The sequence below is a fragment of the Xyrauchen texanus genome, chromosome 30, assembly GCF_025860055.1.
Source record: "Xyrauchen texanus isolate HMW12.3.18 chromosome 30, RBS_HiC_50CHRs, whole genome shotgun sequence".
Lineage (NCBI taxonomy): Eukaryota > Metazoa > Chordata > Actinopteri > Cypriniformes > Catostomidae > Xyrauchen > Xyrauchen texanus.
The window spans coordinates 16,013,001-16,031,727 of NC_068305.1; the positions used below are offsets into that span (position 1 = coordinate 16,013,001).

General features: G+C 38.2%; 2 protein-coding genes across 3 annotated transcripts in view; one reads left to right on the plus strand and one right to left on the minus strand.

The window, feature by feature from the left end:
- The first annotated feature begins 292 nt into the window (after window positions 1–292).
- Window positions 293–2,131, plus strand: LOC127624332 (insulin-like growth factor-binding protein 1). The gene is made up of 4 exons (XM_052099116.1): window positions 293–799; window positions 1,026–1,183; window positions 1,491–1,619; window positions 1,849–2,131. Exons 1-4 carry the CDS (start codon window positions 424–426, stop codon window positions 1,972–1,974), a joined length of 789 nt encoding a protein of 262 aa, XP_051955076.1. The 5' UTR covers window positions 293–423; the 3' UTR covers window positions 1,975–2,131.
- Window positions 2,132–3,735: 1,604 nt separating this feature from the next.
- The window catches only part of LOC127624070 (insulin-like growth factor-binding protein 3), a 31,067-nt gene continuing 16,075 nt past the window's right edge, over window positions 3,736–18,727 (minus strand). The window contains exons 4-5 of one of the 2 annotated variants that reach the window (XR_007968112.1): window positions 8,695–8,924; window positions 3,736–4,886 (exon numbers count right to left, since the gene is read on the minus strand). Coding sequence is in view for 1 of the 2 variants with exons in the window: in XM_052098704.1 (XP_051954664.1) it covers window positions 8,799–8,924 (126 nt within the window). In the remaining variant the exon portion in view is untranslated. Of the gene's footprint in view, window positions 4,887–7,184; window positions 8,925–18,727 lie in introns of those variants that run through there. The other variant, XM_052098704.1, reaches the window with a different exon arrangement.

Here is an 18,727-nt window from a genome sequence, read left to right on the forward strand (position 1 = left end):
AAACTGGACAGAAATGGGCCTGCTTTCACTTGTTTCATTGCAATAAATGACCAAATGCCAAATTGGGCACAGCCCCGTTCAAATGGGGCAAAAGCATCACCATTACGCACACTATGTTCCAAAATAAATATTGACGCACTTTACGCGAAGTGTACAGGGAAGCACCTCGGACTGCATCTACAACACTAGCCAATCGGAGCTTAGAGGGATCATTTAAGAAATCATTAATATTGCCAATGCGTCAAACATGACCGTGTCAAGGGGATCCAGTGTGCGTATAAATACGGCGAGCCGATTCGGAGAGAGGTATTCATTTTGGAGAGCGCAAAGAGAGCGGTGGCAACCCGAGGAACTCCACTTTTCACTTCAGCCGATATTTATTTATTTATCTATCTATCTATTTATTCTGACCTTTGCTTTGGGATGAGCGGACTGCTTCTGAAAATTTTCTGGGTGGCAGCATTTAGCCCACTCCTCTCGGCGCCGGGGCTCCGGGCTTCTCCGGTGGTGGGGCAGGAACCCATTCGTTGCGCGCCGTGCTCCCCGGAGCGGATAGCCGAGTGTCCCGCGGTGGATGCCGGCTGTGAGGAAGTGCGTCCTGAGCCGGGCTGCGGCTGCTGCCTTGCCTGCGCGCTGAAGAGGGGTGACCAGTGCGGAATCTACACTGCGCCCTGCGGCTCGAGGCTCCGCTGCTTACCCAAACCAGGAGAACCCCGACCTCTACACGCGCTCACCCGAGGACAAGCGGTGTGCACTGAGACCCCCGAACCCGATCAGAACCAAAACGCCCAGACGCAAGGTATACCCTACATTCTCCAAACACTTTTATAAGCTGGCCTTTTAGCTCCATCACAAGTTCAGCTGTCGAGTTGATTATTTCGCTGATTCAATCTCAGATACGATTTCATCATAATTAACAAATCAATTGGATAGAGGATATTAGATGCGAGTTTTAATTCATTATTCATTCATCTATTAAAAAGCAGCGTAATATGTGATTCTTAACGAACTACTTCTTCTTGCAGATCATCCAGAGTCTCATAACGGGGCAACGGCGGCGAATGAAGGAAGCTCTGCCCTCTTTGTACCCGGCCACGGAAAGCCTTTCGACCCGTGGGTCATCACCGCCAAAGAGAGCATGAAGGCGAAAATCAACGCCATACGCAAAAAACTTGTCGAGCAGGTGAGTTTAAGGCCCTTCGATTTATTTCGCAGAGGTCTGAATTATCATAATCCTAAAAAGTTTAGTTATAGACTATAAACGAGACTCCGAGACTCGGTCACAAGGGGGCAGTAGAGGGTTTCTTGGGTTTTATCTTAATGTGTACGGCGCAAGATGCATGGCTTGACAGTGGATATGCTTAATTCTGAGCCTCATTAGTTTGTAATATAAACCATATATATATACATATTTTTTTTATTATAATTTATTCTGCAGCTATTACATTTGTGTTAGTCTGTCTCTAAATAACCAAATTTTATCTCTCTAGGGTCCTTGTCATATTGAACTGCTGACAGCTCTTGATAAAATTACTAAATCCCAGCAGAAACTGGGAGACAAACTGACCAGATTCTACATTCCAAATTGTGACAAACATGGTCTATACAAAGCCAAACAGGTACGAAAACCATCATCTTCTATGCTTGTGAGCAAAAATGTATTACAAAAAGCAACCTTCTCACAGTGTGTTTGACTTGATTTTGTGGTGGTACATAAACACTCAACATGATATGTGTGTTGGCCGAGTGTTAGAACCGCACTCTACCGAGACCTTAGCTGTGTATGCATGCATGTTCCTAGAGAATGCAATAAATCATCTCTCAACACACACTTTGTTCTCTCTGCAGTGTGAATCATCTCTGGATGGTCAGAGGGGGAAGTGTTGGTGTGTGTCATCCTGGAATGGGAAGAAAATTCCTGGATCAAGTGACCTGCCAGCAGATGCCGTGTGTCCCGAGGAACTCAGCCACTGATTTCTCTCTTACAAAAACACATACATACGTTCATATAGACCATTATGCCACATATTTTTATTGTTATATATTTTTTTTAGTATTTATTTATTGTTAGTGGTGATATTAAATACAGGTACACTGTTTTGATTTATTAAACTCCCTGAACTCTCAAAAACAAACAAAAAACAAATATATATATATATATATATATATATATATATATATATATATATATATATATATATATATATATATATTTTTTTTTTTCTGAAAAGAAAATTAATATGCATTTTCCATGAAGTACCCTTACTTATTTATTTAAACTGAATGTATTCATTTCAATATCTGGATAAGAATATTTATTCATTATGCCTTATACATATTTTTGTATGATGTAAATGTGTATATTTAGTGTATATAGATTACTATGTGTCTTGTCTTAACCTTCCTCCAGGCTTGCTTTGTTGTGAAGGAAAGAAATGGAAAAAAGCACTGCATGACCAAATCTCTTTGTCACTGTCCATGCATTTTGTTTTTAGTTATACTGTGTATTGTACAAATGATCATTTTTGTTTTATTTTAATGATTGATATTAGATGGGAATGAAAGATTATTATTTTTTTTTTTGCAAAATATTGTTTTTCACAGCTTTTGAAACGGGTAACTGCTTGTTCCTACCTCTGCCTTTTAAGTTGTTTATTTGTTGAGATCTCAGAGCTCTTTTTTAATCAGGTGGGCTATTATTGTTTGTGTTTAAAATGACTTTTGAAAATGTCTGTATGACAGTGAGACCACAGTCTTGCTGTATTTCTTGATAATGTTTGTGCTGTCTATATACTGTGGTCCATTTTATATATATTATTTTTTATTAAGTGATGCAATATCTACACTCACATTACAGTGAGAGAAAAAAAAGACATTGACTCACTCCAAAATAATTGCTTGTGTGTATAATATATTTTTCATGGTTTGTAATTCATTGTGGGTATATATAAAAAAAACGATTTAATAAATCATCTTTACCAGCATTGCGATTGTGTCAGTGATTTAAACTGTGATTATAGCCCTCAGGATTTCTGAAGTGAAGAAGGAAGCAAGACTCCAACTCAATTAGCAAAATAAAACTGTCAGAACAAAACAACAACACCTGAACATAATGTGAAATCTGTTAACACAAACCACAAGCTCTATTTCTTCTCCGTTTCCTTTCTAACACCTTGCAAACACTTGATTATGTTCTGTCTTGTCTATATTTAAAAGTGCCTGCAGGCAGAACTGTGTGTGCGCACATAAGTGTGTCCTTATCGTGGTAATCTCAAATGGGGCGGACTAACTTTAGCTTGGTATTTTGGGGAACTGGGCTCCACTCTCTACAGTGTCTTTGACCTGGGCTCTGTTTGTGCTGGGTGGGCAGCGGTGTGTCCTTCCCTTTCCCCTCAATGACCAGCCTTCATACCTTTATCTTATTTTTCAAATTTTTTAACCGTAAGAGAAGTAATTTAGCTTCATTGGACATTTACAACCCACAATCCCAACATTAGGGGCGTCCGTAATAAAAGTGTATTATTTGATAGATATAGCACAAAAACAGAACAAACAATGTGCAAGTAATGTTGCATTGAAACAATCTGCTTGTGCTTACATTTCAACAACATTTTCTAATGTATAGGGCATTTGAAAATAATTGGAATATACAATATTTATAGAGCATTTGCAAATAAATAATGTGATGCATTGTGTCCACTACAATGGACTGATCTAAAAAAAAAAAAAACATTTAAACAATTCAGGAAGTGACGTTATATCCAAACTACCATGGGTGTTTAATCTTGACCCTTACCTATAATATAAATATGCACAGACACATACTCTTTATGCCATGGCTGGTGAAAGTGGTGATGCATCAAGTACCTCTAAAATATATTTTATTGCAGTGGACAAATGTGAAACAAATGTGAAACTCTCCATATACTAGCCATTTCATTTCATGAATTGTGGCATCTCAGCTTCTTTTTTGAGAATCGGCTGCCTTGACATGGCTCAGACAAGCAAATAACTATGCTAATGTGAATGGGATCTCTGTGAGTAGATTTGAGGAGTAATGACTTGTGTGGGGCTCGAGGTAGAGTGTGAAATGAAGCAGTTCAAAGATGTTGACCCTGTTACACAGATGAGATTCTAAGTCTCCAGTGCTTTGGCTCTCTGTTTTGCACTAATGACAAAATTACTGTAGCTAAAATACAAGCTTTCTGTGAAAGAACCATTTTATTGAAGAATAGAAACTCTTAAAAATAAAAAATAAATGGTGACACTAGCCACTTTAGATAATGTAATTCACCCTAAATTAATAGAATAGAAAAGCTCTCTAATACAAATACTGAAGAGAAATCTGCACTCAATCCTGTATAAACCATCATCTGTCCTGGTATATGTCTGAACACAATGGAGTATGTTGCCCAAAAGGCTTCCATTGTAAGATGCTGTGAATAGAGCTTAAAGGAATATTCGGGGCTCAATACAAGTTATGCTCAATCGCCAGCATTTATGACAATGTTAACAAGCACAAAATTACATTTCAAGAAAACATGGATGCGGGGCCTGGGTATCTCAGCAAGTAACTGGCTACCACACCTAGAGTCACAAGTTCGAATCCATGGCATGTCGAGTGATTCCAGTCAGGCTTCTCAAGCAACCAATAGGCCCAGTTGCTAGGATGGGTAGAGTCATGTTGGGTTAATCCCCTCGTGATCACCATAATGTGGTTCTTGCTCTCGGCGGGGCACGTGGTGAGTTGTGCATGGATGCTGCAGAGAATAGCATGAGCCTGCACACGCACTAGGTCTTCGCAGTAATGCGCTAAACAAGCCACGTGATAAGATGCACGGATTGACGGTCTCAGATGCGGAGAGTCACTACGCCACCATGAGGACCTAGAGTGCATTGGGAAATGGGCATTCCAAATTGGGGATAAAAGGGGGAAAAAACATGGATGCAAACAATATGCATGTTAACATGATTTTAGTGTGAAAAAATTGCTTACTACCTTTATTAACACACATTTTAACAGAAGATTATGAATATATATATATACTGTAGTGCTTTTATAAAATGATAAACTTCACATTTCTGCCTTTAACTTGTATTTAAACTGGAATATCTCTTTAAACCTTTCAATTTATATTTGGCTATGCAACTTCACTATACGTTTTAATCATATTGGAATATAATCATTTTTTCTTAATTTCTTGCAGTTTTCTCAAGTACATGAAAAAGAACTGTGCCTTTTGTTGGTTCTGGATTTCCTACTTTAGCTGTTGTGTTTTTGGATTTTAACCAAAACTATGTCCAATATAGCACAATGATTTACTAAAAGTACATGTGAAAAGAAGCTTCAAAATGTTGTCGTGTACATAAAATAGTGTTTAATTTCTTTTTTATTTAAAAAAAGGTATTAAATACAAATTATATTTGAACAAAAACATTTCCTTTCTTGAAGAGTCATAGCTGTATATTATCTAGTTTAGTAACAAGCTTTTTAAAGAATCAAAATGAAAAAAAAAAAAAAAAAAGACATTACCCGTGAACGGAGGGATCTTTAATAGTGACTTACGGGCGTGAAGTGACCCTGTCATTGCAGAGAATGAGGGTGGCAAGCTTTTTTTAAAGATCAACTAGCTTGAACATTGACTTTGACGTCCTTCAAACCATAAGCTTGGCCTCAGCTTTATTTGATTTTAGCGTTCACTTTACTTTAGCTTAGTTTAGCTTTAGGTTAGCTAAAGATTTAGCTTAATTCATACCATAGAAAGGTCTACAAAACCTGAAAATTCAAACTAGAGAACGAGGACAGCATCTTTGCTAAGCTAACAAATGAAAACCTCATACTTAGCACTGTCAATAAACAAAACATCTACAACAAAAAAGACTAGTGATTATGTTCCCAAAAACATGCAGAGTTCTATGTATTCACTACTGTGCAATCAACGGGTCATTGAATTTGTTTCAAAGACATATGCCCCGATAGCACATGTACGTCACCCAGAAGTCTATTTGATGTGCATGTTCACATCTAAAAGACATTTTGTTTCATCTGCCATACGTCTATAAGATGTTTCCTCTGGGATGTCAAAAGGAAATTCAGCAGATGTCTTTGAGATATTTATGATTTACAATGTATGTAAATCTGTTCTTTATAAGATGTTTAGTAGATGTTAAGTAGAATGCGATGCTTTCCAGATGAAACGCACTTCAGCAGACATCTTGGAGATGTACATGCTTTATCTGGGTAGTTTGGATCAGCTTATATTTCTTTACTGGATAAATAACCTCTATCATTTTAGCATAAAGTTCACATGCCTCTATAGACATTTAGCTGGCCTGAAAAAAAAAATTCTATATATTCACTCACTCTCACACACACTCTCACACACACACACCATTAAAACCACTTGCCAATATTGTGTAGTCCCCCTCGTACTGCAAAAACAGCGCCAACCCGCATCTCAGAATGGCAATCTGAGATGATATTCTTCTCACCACAATTGTAAAGAGCGGTTATCTGAGTTACCATAGACTTTGTCGGTTTGAACCAGTCTGGCCATTTTCTGTTGACCTTTCTCATCAACAAGGCATTTCAATCTGCAGAACTGCCACTCACTGGATTCTAGAGACTTTTGTGTGTGAAAATCCCAGGAGATCCGCAGTTATAGAAATACTCAAATCAGCCCATCTGGCATCAACAATCATCCATGCGATTATCTAATCAGTCAATCATGTGGCAGAAGAGAAGTGCATAAAATCATGCAGATATGGGTCAGGAGCTTCAGCTAATGTTCACATCAACCATCAGAACAGGGAAAGAATGTGATCTCAGTGATTTATCCTGTAGCATGATTTTTGGAGTCAGACGGGCTGGTGGACAGATCTGTGGATGGAAATGCCTTGTTGATGAGGTCAACAGAGAATGGCCAGACTGGTTCAAACTGACAAAGTCTACGGTAACTCAGATAACTGCTCTGTACAATTGTGGTGAGAAGAATATCATCTCAGAATGCTATTCTGAGATGCGGGTTGGTGTGGATTTGTCAGCACGAGGGGGACCTACACAATATTAGGCAGGTGGTTTTAATGCTGTGGCTGATCGGTATATATATATATATATATATATATATATATATATATATATATATATATATATATATATATATATATATATATATATTTATATATATATATTTATTTATTTATTGGTTTCATATAAAATAAACAAATACAAGTTAAAGAAGGGGCAAATAGCTAAGCAGTCTTTCATGCTCTTTCCCCATAATCAAGTCAGATAATTAGCACCAAACATTTTGTTTAGTCTCTTTTTGTTTGTTTTGTTTTAGTTATTCGGGAGGGGGGTTGAGCTTTTAGCTGATGCTATGCTAATATGCTAATGTGTGGGCTACCTCTCTGACACAATCTACTTTTCAAGTCTTTCTCAAGAGGTCAGTTTTGAGACAACAACACAAGCTATGTAATTCAAAATCGGTTGTCTAACACGGAGGCCATGTTGGACTGTAGCTTTCCTAATATTTAGAGGCAGAGGGTGAAACAACCCACACCATTAACTGACCCATTACAGCACAGGTTTCATTAAGGCATTGATATCAAAACCTGCCAGGAAAGTAGCTTCAGACTACAATGATTTTGCAGCGTTAATTCAGGGCACTGTAGCATTACGGTTACATTCAAACCCATAAAAAATACATAGCGATACATGCTTTCAGCAAAGGCCTTGAAATGTGAAGGACAATGATGGCCATATTCAGTATCTGAGTATCAATCTTATGTTCAAAGTGCTTACAATGTTTTGAAAGTCTGGTGAGATAATGCCCTTGTGGATATATTTTAGGGCCCATATCAATCCAAGCCACGACTCAGTACCACTAACTGAATATAAGAGAAGTAGGACATCAGAACTACACAAGTTGCCAGCTCTTAGATGCATTACTTGGGTATAAATCACAAATTTTCAAACAAATATATACGATAGATGTAAAATAATGGAACAGAAAGAGATATTTGCATTGATCTTTAAAAAATATATATATTCCTGGTATATAATAGTCTACAAATTCAATTCTCAATGGCTGAATTTCTTTATAGATCATCTTTTTGAACTATTATTTGAATTGAACTATGTTTGGTTGCATGCCAAGGCCATAGTAAAAGGCTGGAGTACGTATTCAATGAGGGGCCAAAGTGCATGAAGTGCTTGTGCTTCAGATGGAGTTTGCTGGCAAGAGCTGCCTAGTGCCACTGAGCATGCCCAGTTTAAACGACGCTACACCAGGAGGGCAGAAACAGGAAGTGGGACTAAAAGAGAGCTGCTGATAGTTATGGCAGAGAGAAAAACACACTGAAGCAGGAGAGAGAGAGAGAGAGGGGGCCGGCTACCTATGAAAACTCAAATGGTCACAGCACGAGTACAAAAACATCCCTCACATACGTAAGAGTACATATGCTCGGACTTAACACGGTGTTACTGAGGGCTGGATTTTGTTTGCGAGTTGAATTTTGCTTGTACGTTCGACTATGTTCACAATTCCCTCTTGGGAAACAGTCCAAACAGAAAAACACAAATAGTACAGATCACACTCTCTCTTTCTCCCCACTCCCCTGAAGTGTAAAGTGTAAAGTCACATGAGTCTGTGCCTCAGCATACAAGTGTGGAGGTCAGCTTTGGAACAGCACCTTGCAAAATCTCTCCACACCGTTGACGTTGTATTCATGCAGTTCTTCAGGGGAAACTTCCCTCTTTCTCCCCATGTTTTCACAACTCTATCTCGCTCTCCCCCTCACTTCTTCTCCAGGTGAGAGCAGTGGACTTGGCCTTTCTCCTTGCCATCGAAGCCGGGTAGAGGCTGTCCGTACTTGTCCACGCACCAGCAGTAACCTCTTCTGCGTCCCTTGGATGGATGGCACTGTGGGGGGAGAGGGTGAGACAGGGGGAGAAATGCATAACCATATGATATTTGGAACAGGTATATGCAAAACAGAAAACATCCTCCAAATGGAAGAGGCAGTGCCATAAACACACATTTCTCATTGCATCGCACTTATGTGAGAGAGAGTAACATGGATACTACAGCCAGAGAGAGGAGAGAGAGAGAGAGAGAGAGAGAGAGAGACAGAGGGAGAGAAAGAGGAGCATTTGGGTAAAATAATGTCAAAGGGGATTCAAGGTGAAGTATATAAGGAACAGAGAGAGTGTATCTTAAAGGGTTAGTTCACCCAAAAATGAATATCCTCTCATCATTTACTCACACTCATGATATCCCAGATGTGTATGACTGTCTTTCTTCAGCAGAACACATTTGAAGAAAAATATCTTAGCTCAGCAGGTCCTTTAATTGCAAGTGGATGGTGATTTCTCTTTTGAAGCTCCAAAAAACACAGACAGTCCGAATAAACGTCATCCATATGTCTCTAGCGGTTAAATTAATGTCTTCTAAGCAGTGTTTCTCAACTGGTGGGCCGTGACCCAAAAGTGGGTCACAGGTCTTTTCCCATTTTTTATCTTCGCCTTTACAAAATGTTTCCACAATTTTACAGTAGTAAAAGTAACTTCATATTTTGATCTATTAGACCTACTTTTTATAACAACATTGACAGTTGTAGTTAACATTTCTAAATGTATTTTGGCTAAAAAAAAAATCTTATTTTTGCTATATTATTATTATTATTATTATTATTAATATTTAAGACTAGCTAAACTGACCTAACCAGGTAGGTGTAGAGAGTTAAGTGAGAGGTAATGAAAAGCCATCCATGGTCTTACCTGTGATTATATGTCATTATCAAGTTTTGCAAATTATTAACTTTTCATCCTGTGTAATATATGTTCTGTTTGAATGATGTTTAAAATGAGGAAATGAATGGGATAATAAATATAATGGGCTCATATAATTAAATAGGCTCTTCAATTTTTAAAAAGGGGGACTTGCTGTATCTTTTATAGTTTACATCAACAATAAAAAATAATGTCACGTGATTTATGCCCTTATTGGCCTACTTGAAATCCATTAACAAAACACGTTCATACTATGTTTTTACTATGGTGGCACTTGATATCCAATGTAAAGCTTGGGTCCCGAAGCAAAACCAGTAGAAAACCACTGTTAAAAAGCGACACAATCTCCTCAAGAACTTTTTCATTCCAAGTTGAACTCCAAGTTATTGCTTCCATTCTGCAGCGGTATGTGTGTGTGAAACATGCGCCACACCCAGAAGATCAGCAATGTTTACAACGGAGTAGGAGGAGCACTGTACAGAAGCATTGGTGGTTTTGGTTTAGATCTGTATTTGTATATGTTTGTTAACTTACAATGGTGCATTTATGTGCTTATACTGGATGTCTCAACCGAGAGAAGAACGTGAAATTAAGTCACAAATGCGTTGCACGAGAGACCACATGAACTCTGCCCTCTCGTGAAGTTTACCGGAAACGATGGTATATAATTAAAAAGTACTTAAATATTGATATTTTTTCACACCAAAAGTGATTGTGTTACTTTAGAAGACAATCATTTAACTGCTGGAGGCGTATGGATGAGGTGTATGCTGACTGTCTGTGATTTTGGGAGCTTCAAAAATCGGATCACGATCCACTTGCATTTTAAGGACCTACTGAGCTGAGATATTTTCTATTTTTCTTCAAATGTGTTTTGGTTAAAGGTGCTATATGTAAGATTGACAACAAGCGGTTGAAATGGGTACTGCAGTCCAAATTCAAAATATTGGAGAGTTGTCTGCCCTCCCTGCCCCAGACTCAAAGCTCATGCGGGTTACCAGAACGTATTCAAGGATTTCTGGGATTTAAGCTGTCTCCAACTTCCAAAGGCATCTCCAGAATTTATCCTTGCTTTACTACACCTATGGTCATTGTGTTTTTTTTAGACTGATGTAACGAGGCTTTTTAGGTCAGATAGAATCTTTTATCTCTGATCTGTTTGTTTGCTGGCTTCCATAGCTGCAGCACACAGTTTTGTTTGCCTGCAAACTTGTTCAAATCTGGCAACCCGGCGGTGTCAAAATACTATTGGTGAGTGGGTGGGATCACATAGGCCAAAACATAAACAGAAATTCTGGACCGGAATGGAAACTTTGATGTAGAATATTCTGACTGTAGCATTGTTATCGGAGAAGCAAGTTTTTCAACTTAGCATGTTTCTTAATTTTCTAATGACATATTATGGTAATTTTATGATTTAGTACAGTAAAATATTACATATAGCAACTTTGATGTTAATTTCAACATAGACAACATTTTAAAATCAAAATGTGTATTTGTTAATATTAATTAATGCCTTATGAACTAGTTTTAAAAATAAACATAACCCATGTTATGACCAGTGGAACTGCACAATTAGCTTATTTAAAGTTTACATCCAACATTTGGGAAGTTGTCATGTCCTGCGTTGTAACATGCTATACTCTATTTAAAGCTATTTTAAACAGCATTTTGCTCATTCTTTCAGAATTTCATAACAAGCATGCAACATTTTATGAACTACTTTTAAAAATTATTTTTCATACTGCAGGACCACTTAAAATGAATTAGTGAAGGGAAAAATGGTTAAAATTCAGTTTTAGGACCTAATAAATACATTTTATTTATGCATTCATGTACATTTTATTTTAAAATCTTAATGTTGATATGAAAACAATGCCTTTGGACATTTCTTATCTTGTTTGACAATATAGTTATTCCTCCCACTGTCTGTTTCTCAGTCTTTTGGCAGTGAGTTGGAGACATGTGCAAGTCAAACATCACATCTAAGTTGGAAGAATGCATGACTGCCATTCACATTGAGTGCGTTTATGAGAAAGATAAAAACCAATGCATTAAAAGGAAAATTCTGGGTTCAGTACAAGTTAAGCTCAATCTACAGCATTAGTGGCTTTCTGTTGATTACCACAAAAATTATTTTCAACTTTTCCCTACTTTTCATTAAAAAAAGCAAAATTCTGGGTGACAGCAACTCGCAATAGGATAGGAACAAGATGTAAACAGTATGTGTGTTAACATGATTTTAGTGTGATAAAATCACTAACCTTTTCTGTGTAAAGTTATATCCCAAAAATTACTATAAATCTACTACTCCAACACTACATGCAAATATAATAAAGTTCACTTTCATGATAATGCTAATGTTGGGCAGTGAAATTTTGCTTCATAAAAACGGAGGTGGCAGCTAAACTTGCTTCAACAATTGCAGTAAAATAGGCAATAACTGTTATGAGTCGCATATTCATTGGGGCGACCAAACTTCTGTATGCTAATGCAGTTCTGAGTAAAGTTTACGTATGTGGCCTGAACAGCCAGTTAAATGTACACTTGGCCGAGTCGCATCATGCATGAGTGAGTATCCTCCAGAGATGGACCTCAGATTTGTATCTGCCCTAAATGTGTCTTGGAGAGCTTTTACACTTGGTCTTCCCATGATCATGATCAGTAAAACAAAATATGTGACAGTGTAAATAAAAGCATGTACGAGAGTCTTAAAAGTCACGGTCCGCCTGTTGCTGAAGAAATTGTGATTTTTGCATTAATAAAAACAGTTAAAAGTGAGAATGTATATTTAGCCAAGCTAAAATATTTGCCATGGACCGTTAAAGATCTTCTAAGCCTATTTTAGGAAACTGGCATCCACTCAAAGTCATCTGGAGATTATTATACTACACAGGCAAACAAACACACTCATACAGACACAAACAAACACATACACTCATATACACTAATGAATGTACACACATATTCTAGGGTGGTACATTCATTAGTAAAAATCTACTCCCTCATTCACAAGGGAAAGGAGAAGACAGAGAGAGAGAGAGAGAAAGAGAGAGAGAGAGAGAGAGAGAGAGAGGAAAGATAAACACATTGTGAGAGGAAATAGATGAGTCAGAGAGATCAGTGAAAGAGAGATCAAACACTGTTTTATTGAAAGAGTACCAAATTAAAATACCTCAAGCAGAACAAGAGCAGTCTGGGAATTAAATCTGGCCTCTACTAGGGGCTGCTTCAAAAGGGAGTTTTATATTCATCCTTTTAATTTCAATTGTCTCTTGCTCTGCACCCACTTAATCGCTTTGCTATGTCAAATATTTGCCTAAATAAGAAACATATCTCTTTTAAAATACTTTATAATAGTTTGGTTTTGAGCTCATATCTGTTTCTGAGATAAGAATAGGATTAGTGTACAGGACACAATTAAGTTCTAAATTATGATGTCCTGGAAAAAAGACGTCATGCCACTCGCTTGTAGTGTACAATGAAGGTGTGTAAAAGTGTTATTACACAAGCGGTGAGTTTCCTAATATCTTGGATCATTAAAGAAATTATCATACATTTATATTACCGCTAACAAGGAAGATTCTCACCTTCATGAATTAAAAAACGCAGGTGAGATTTGCTCGTAAGAGAAACTCAATGAACAGCTTACTTGCATGTACTGTATATGAGCCATGATAAGTGACAGACTACACAAATTATTAAAAACAGACTGATCACTCTGTGAATTCGACAACAGTAGGTTTAAAGTTCTGTTGCTGAATTTGTTCTGTGCTCACTGAAATTCAAAATATTGGGAGTGTTGTTGAACATATGGACACTTGTGAGCTCCAGTTTCCAAGTAAAATGTCCATGGAGTGGCACCAAAAGGGAGTTTTTATTTTTGTTTTTTTGTTATTTGTAATGCAAGAATTTCAACCCTAACCACAACCTACTAGTCAGTGGAGTAAAATGTTATTTGAGGGAACATGCAACCTCATCGTTGACTTAGAAATTGCTATTACTTCCTGGGTGCCATGGGACCTGAACAGTGATACTCCGGCTGCTTGCAAAAATGCTATCAGTCGCACCCCAGGAAAAGGTAGACACATTTTAATTGAGGGAAAGATATCTGAAAGGAGATGGTGCTTGTCAGTAACTCAGCAGAATGAGTACAAGGTACGGTCAAGGTACCGGCACATTTGATGCTAGCAATGTGTCGAATTCCTCTGCGATCATGTTTCAAAAAGCAGCACTACTTTGTACTGCATTGTAATTTTTTAATGGAAATATTGCAAGTAATTGAAATCACATTGTATAGGGCATAGCATACATTTCTTTCAGTGGCATATGAGCTGTGGGATCCACTAAAACTGGTGCTGGATCCAACTGTGGAGGAGCTGGATCTGGATTTGGCTTGTTCTGGCACAAATTAAGTTTGGTGCTGAGCTGCAGTGTGTATGGAATGTTCTATTCAGACTGTTTAGATGCAAGAGATGTTTTCTATCTTATGTAAGTGGGATGAAAAATGTAACATTTTTCAATTGTAGCATTGGGTTCTAACCAAGCAATAAAATCTGTCCCTTCAATGTAACTAGGTTTTTGTCCTAACCGTTGGTCACAGGGTTGCTATTTTTGAGAGTAACCCCGCCCACAGCGAAATCTCGTTGGTCCGAATTCCTGCTCCGAATAACCTAACATAAGTAGTCATCAAATGTTCTGATTTGCTGTGAAAATCTCATTTCACACAACGTTTTCACATTCAGTAGACAGTCAAATGACATTGCACCTAGTTAGGACATGGTGTAGACCTCTAACCAGCATCTAATAGGACCCAACAGTCAAGTATGTTACACACAATGGTGGAAAGAGTACTGATGCTTTTTTACTTAAGTAAAAGCACTGCTTCTGAAGAAATAATGGAATTATTAATCAAACTGTTATCATGCCAACTGAATAAAATAAGGGAAAAATAAAAATTTCACACAATGTTTAGTGAGAGATATGATTGATTCAAACCCTAAAAGTGGTTATTCCATATATCTATTATTGTATTACAGTCATAATAATAAAGTCTTAATTAACATTATGGTTATGTAACATATTGAGATATTATCATTAAATAAATTGTAGCTTTTGGTTATATTGTTTAGTGATTTCTCATATCTTTATATAGCATCCATCCCTTGTGCACTTTTGGCCTCTAGCGGGTGAGGCTTTTCAGACAGATAAACAGCAGCACAGAACAGGGAAGTTCAGTAAAGCACTGTGAGCGAGAGCGTTAACCGCTAGGACAGTTTATTTTGAACAAAAGGGGTATGTCAAACTGCATTTTGTTAATGTTTGACAAAGTTAAAACATTAGCTACCTTGAAAACAAGTGAAGTTTGATCAGTGGTTAAACGTGTTCAGACGGTTCCCTCATACCTGAATGAATGACTAGTAACAGGACAGAAAGTCTTGGATAAGCTAAAGAAGAGAGTACACCGGTGGCAATTTATGCAAGCTGCTGTGCTAATTATGCTGTGCCCGTTAGGCTTCCGTCGTGCCGTGCGCTGTGCATTTTAGTTTATAAACAGATTTAGCACTTATAATTTGCCATTTTCTTCTTCCCAATAAACATCCCAAATATTCAGAAATATAAATCTTTTTGTGCTTCATAATTGTGGTGAAAAGTAACTGTAGCAAAGTTGAATACTTAATTTTTAATCCACTATATTACTGTAAAGGGATTAAGATGGGCAAGGAGGAGGTGAGATCCGGCTTGAAGATATAAATAATATTTTAATGAGAAATTTAAAAAGACAAACACACACATGACGGACATATCCGTAAATGATCTCTCTCTCGTCGCACCACCGTCTGCCATCGGCCTTTATCCCTCTCCGAGGCTTAATTATCCTGATAAGGGACCGGGTGTGTATAATCACGGCCCTGCCCTCCGCCCTGCCACAATTACTAGTACTATCAAGTACTATTATTTATTTATACTTAAAAAAAGTACAAAAAAACATGTGAAAATGTCCTCAAGATCTGTAACAATAGTAATTGAAATTCATTACTTTCCACCTCTGGTTACACATTACGATACATCCATTAAAAACACAGAGCAGCTTAACTGATGATTGATTACCGCATGTGTGTCTGTGAGTTTGTATCTCCGAGATAAATATTCAAGGGATAGGGCAAACCCCTGTCAACGTGGTGATATTTGGAGACTGTAACACAACGGACCTGTGTGAGTGTGTATGTTTATGTGAGAGAGAGAGAAAGAGGGCATGTGTGTGTTTGTGTAACTGTGTATGTATATGTCACAAAGCAAGCCTCAGTCAGCACTGGCCCATAATGATGCCCTTATGGGCAGCAGGAAGGCGGAAGGGCATTAAAAGCAGCCAGAGGGTAAACACAGACTCATAAAACACACACACACACACACACACAATATGTGAATGCAACAACTGCATGCAAATAAGAACAGTGGCTGTTTTCTTTGCCAGACTATGAACGATGTGGGCACGTCTGTTTAGGTCTGTTAGGTAGCATGTAGTTTGGTGTAGACATCGCTGACCTGAGAGTACATGATCATTATATAGTCATTTTGGTGTTACAGCAATCTCAGAAACTAGAAAAACAGCTTGTATGCATGTAGATCCATGCAGTTTAAGGGTTAGTTCACCAATAAATGAAATTATGTCATCATTTGTGCACTCATGTTGTTTGAAATCCATTTGACTTTCTTCATTGGTGCACAAAAGTAGAATTTAGAAAGAATGATAGCCTCGGTCACCATTCTCTTTCATTGTATCTTTTTTGCATATAATGAAAGTGAATGGTGACTGAACATGCATAAATGATAACAGAATTCCAATTTTTGGGTATCCAATCCAAAAAAGATGTAATTGACAGTCAGGAAAGGTTACTGAGAGTGCAACAGCCTACATCTTTATGAAGTGTAATTAAATATCCATGTATATGGGGTGGGGGGAGTCTATTTGTGTGTAAGTACTGTATGTTTGTTCATATGAGTTCGTGTTTGCCAGAAATTCTGAGAATGATCCATTCTCTTCTCATCTCTCATGGATATCTACGAAGATCCCATTCAGCTTAAGTGGGCTTCTGGCCCTGGAAGAGCCAGCAGATCATGGGTCAAAGCAAAGCTCCAGCCCAATGCAGGAGTACAGAAACCTGGGTGAGAGTTGAGTCTGGCCTGGGAGGAGGGGATGGCACTGGGGCCAGCATGCCTGGCCTCCACTAACACACTGAGCCAATTCATATATTCAAGGCTAAATTTAGCCTGGATTGGTCTCTGCTCTCCCCGGGAATGGCCTTGAGACACACATACCCCCACATACACACATACCCCACATACATACACAAATGCTCCCATTACAGGGCTTATTCCCGGGAGTGTAGGGACCCCCAGGCACCCAGGACATCTATAGTTCACTTATGTGAGTATGTATGCAAAGGTCTTGTGCATATTTGTTTTTGATGCCAAAATAAAAATTACTGCAATCTCAGGGTCGACCATGACTCGGGCTACAGTTCAAAAATCCCATAGCCCTTTTCCACCAAAATTGCGATGGTTCTCATGCAGAGCCTGTGCTCCGCTTGTTCACTACTGAGGTAATCTGGAGCCCATCGTATACCTGCCGTGCTTTTCCACTTACCTGAGAGCCGAGCGGTGACGTAACGGGTTACTGTCTACGTGGTAGTTTCACGTGACTACCTCAAACATAAACAAACATGGCGCATCACAGCGTTTTTGTATACAGCTTTCACTCTTGTTTTTGAGGACATATATAAACATACGGATTAATGCAATTCATCTTTATTACTTTGCTCAACAAGATTGTCCGAGACGACATCTAAGCTAAAGATGACAGGCAATGTAATTACATTTTATTGTATGAACTATGGCTTAACCAGTTCCACAGTCTACAAGTTCTGTAAACTGTTAAAGTGGAATCATTACTAATATTGGTGTAGCAGATGGTTATATTTGGATTTTTGCCATAGCATATAATATTATTGATTGAGAATCCTACAGTTTTCCTTAACAAATAGCCTTCTTCCAAAACTTATTGAGTAGCTGGTCAAAAATCCCCTAACAGTACAAAACAATGCACAAAATAAGATCAGCTGCAGAGGACACCGGTGATTCACAGTTTATCACGTGTGTTACTGGCTGAATTAAATTCCCAGTTTAGTTAGCGGACTGGCCAAAAAGATCATTGATCTGTCCACTGTCGCTTTTGCTTATGTCCTTCTTATGGTCCCTGTACTCCCTTGAAGTGTTTTTCAATTTGTTTATGATTTGGACACTTGTCCAATTGAAGGCAGCGTGCATCATTTTGTGTATTTGCTGCGTTTTCATTCTCGTAGAGTATTTTTTTCCTTTGCGATCTCTCTAGTTTATCTTGGATCTTTTTAAATACCATATTGCCAGTAGAGCACTCGTTTCATCGTGTTACCTAAATGCTTTTGATGTCTGATAATTGTGTTTTTTTTTTTATTATTGTTGTTATAGAGCTGTTTGGCAAAACTTTACAATGGTGACAAAACATTATCCCATCCCTCTGTCCCCTGACGTAATCGGTTTCTGCGTAGAGACCAGCAAGCTTTTGGGGCCATTGTCAAACCAGGTTTTCAGCACCGGAACAGCCTTTTCTGCGATGGAAATGCGCGGAACAGTACGAGAATTCGCACTGGCGCAGAAACCCGCACCCGAACCATGTCGGTGGAAAAGGCTTCCATATGTAGGCAAAGCATTTTCAGTTGGAATCTGATCGGCTTGATCTTCATTAGGGACAGTCTCATGTGTGGACCAAGCCTGTCCTGCAGATGTTTCTCTACCACAAGCAGAGATCCAAGCAAAGGAGTTTAATCTTACCAAACAACTCCGGCTGTACAGAGGATGTAGTTTTTTTTGTGGCATGGTTTTAATTTAGCTTTT

Excerpts from the sequence above, each read along its gene's own strand:
- LOC127624332 (XM_052099116.1), top strand. The coding sequence starts at position 424 with ATGAGCGGACTGCTTCTGAAAATTTTCTGGGTGGCAGCATTTAGCCCA. Across the intron at positions 800-1,025 it reads CCAAAACGCCCAGACGCAAG|ATCATCCAGAGTCTCATAAC; the intron begins GTATACCCTACA and ends TTCTTCTTGCAG. Across the intron at positions 1,184-1,490 it reads GCAAAAAACTTGTCGAGCAG|GGTCCTTGTCATATTGAACT; the intron begins GTGAGTTTAAGG and ends TTATCTCTCTAG.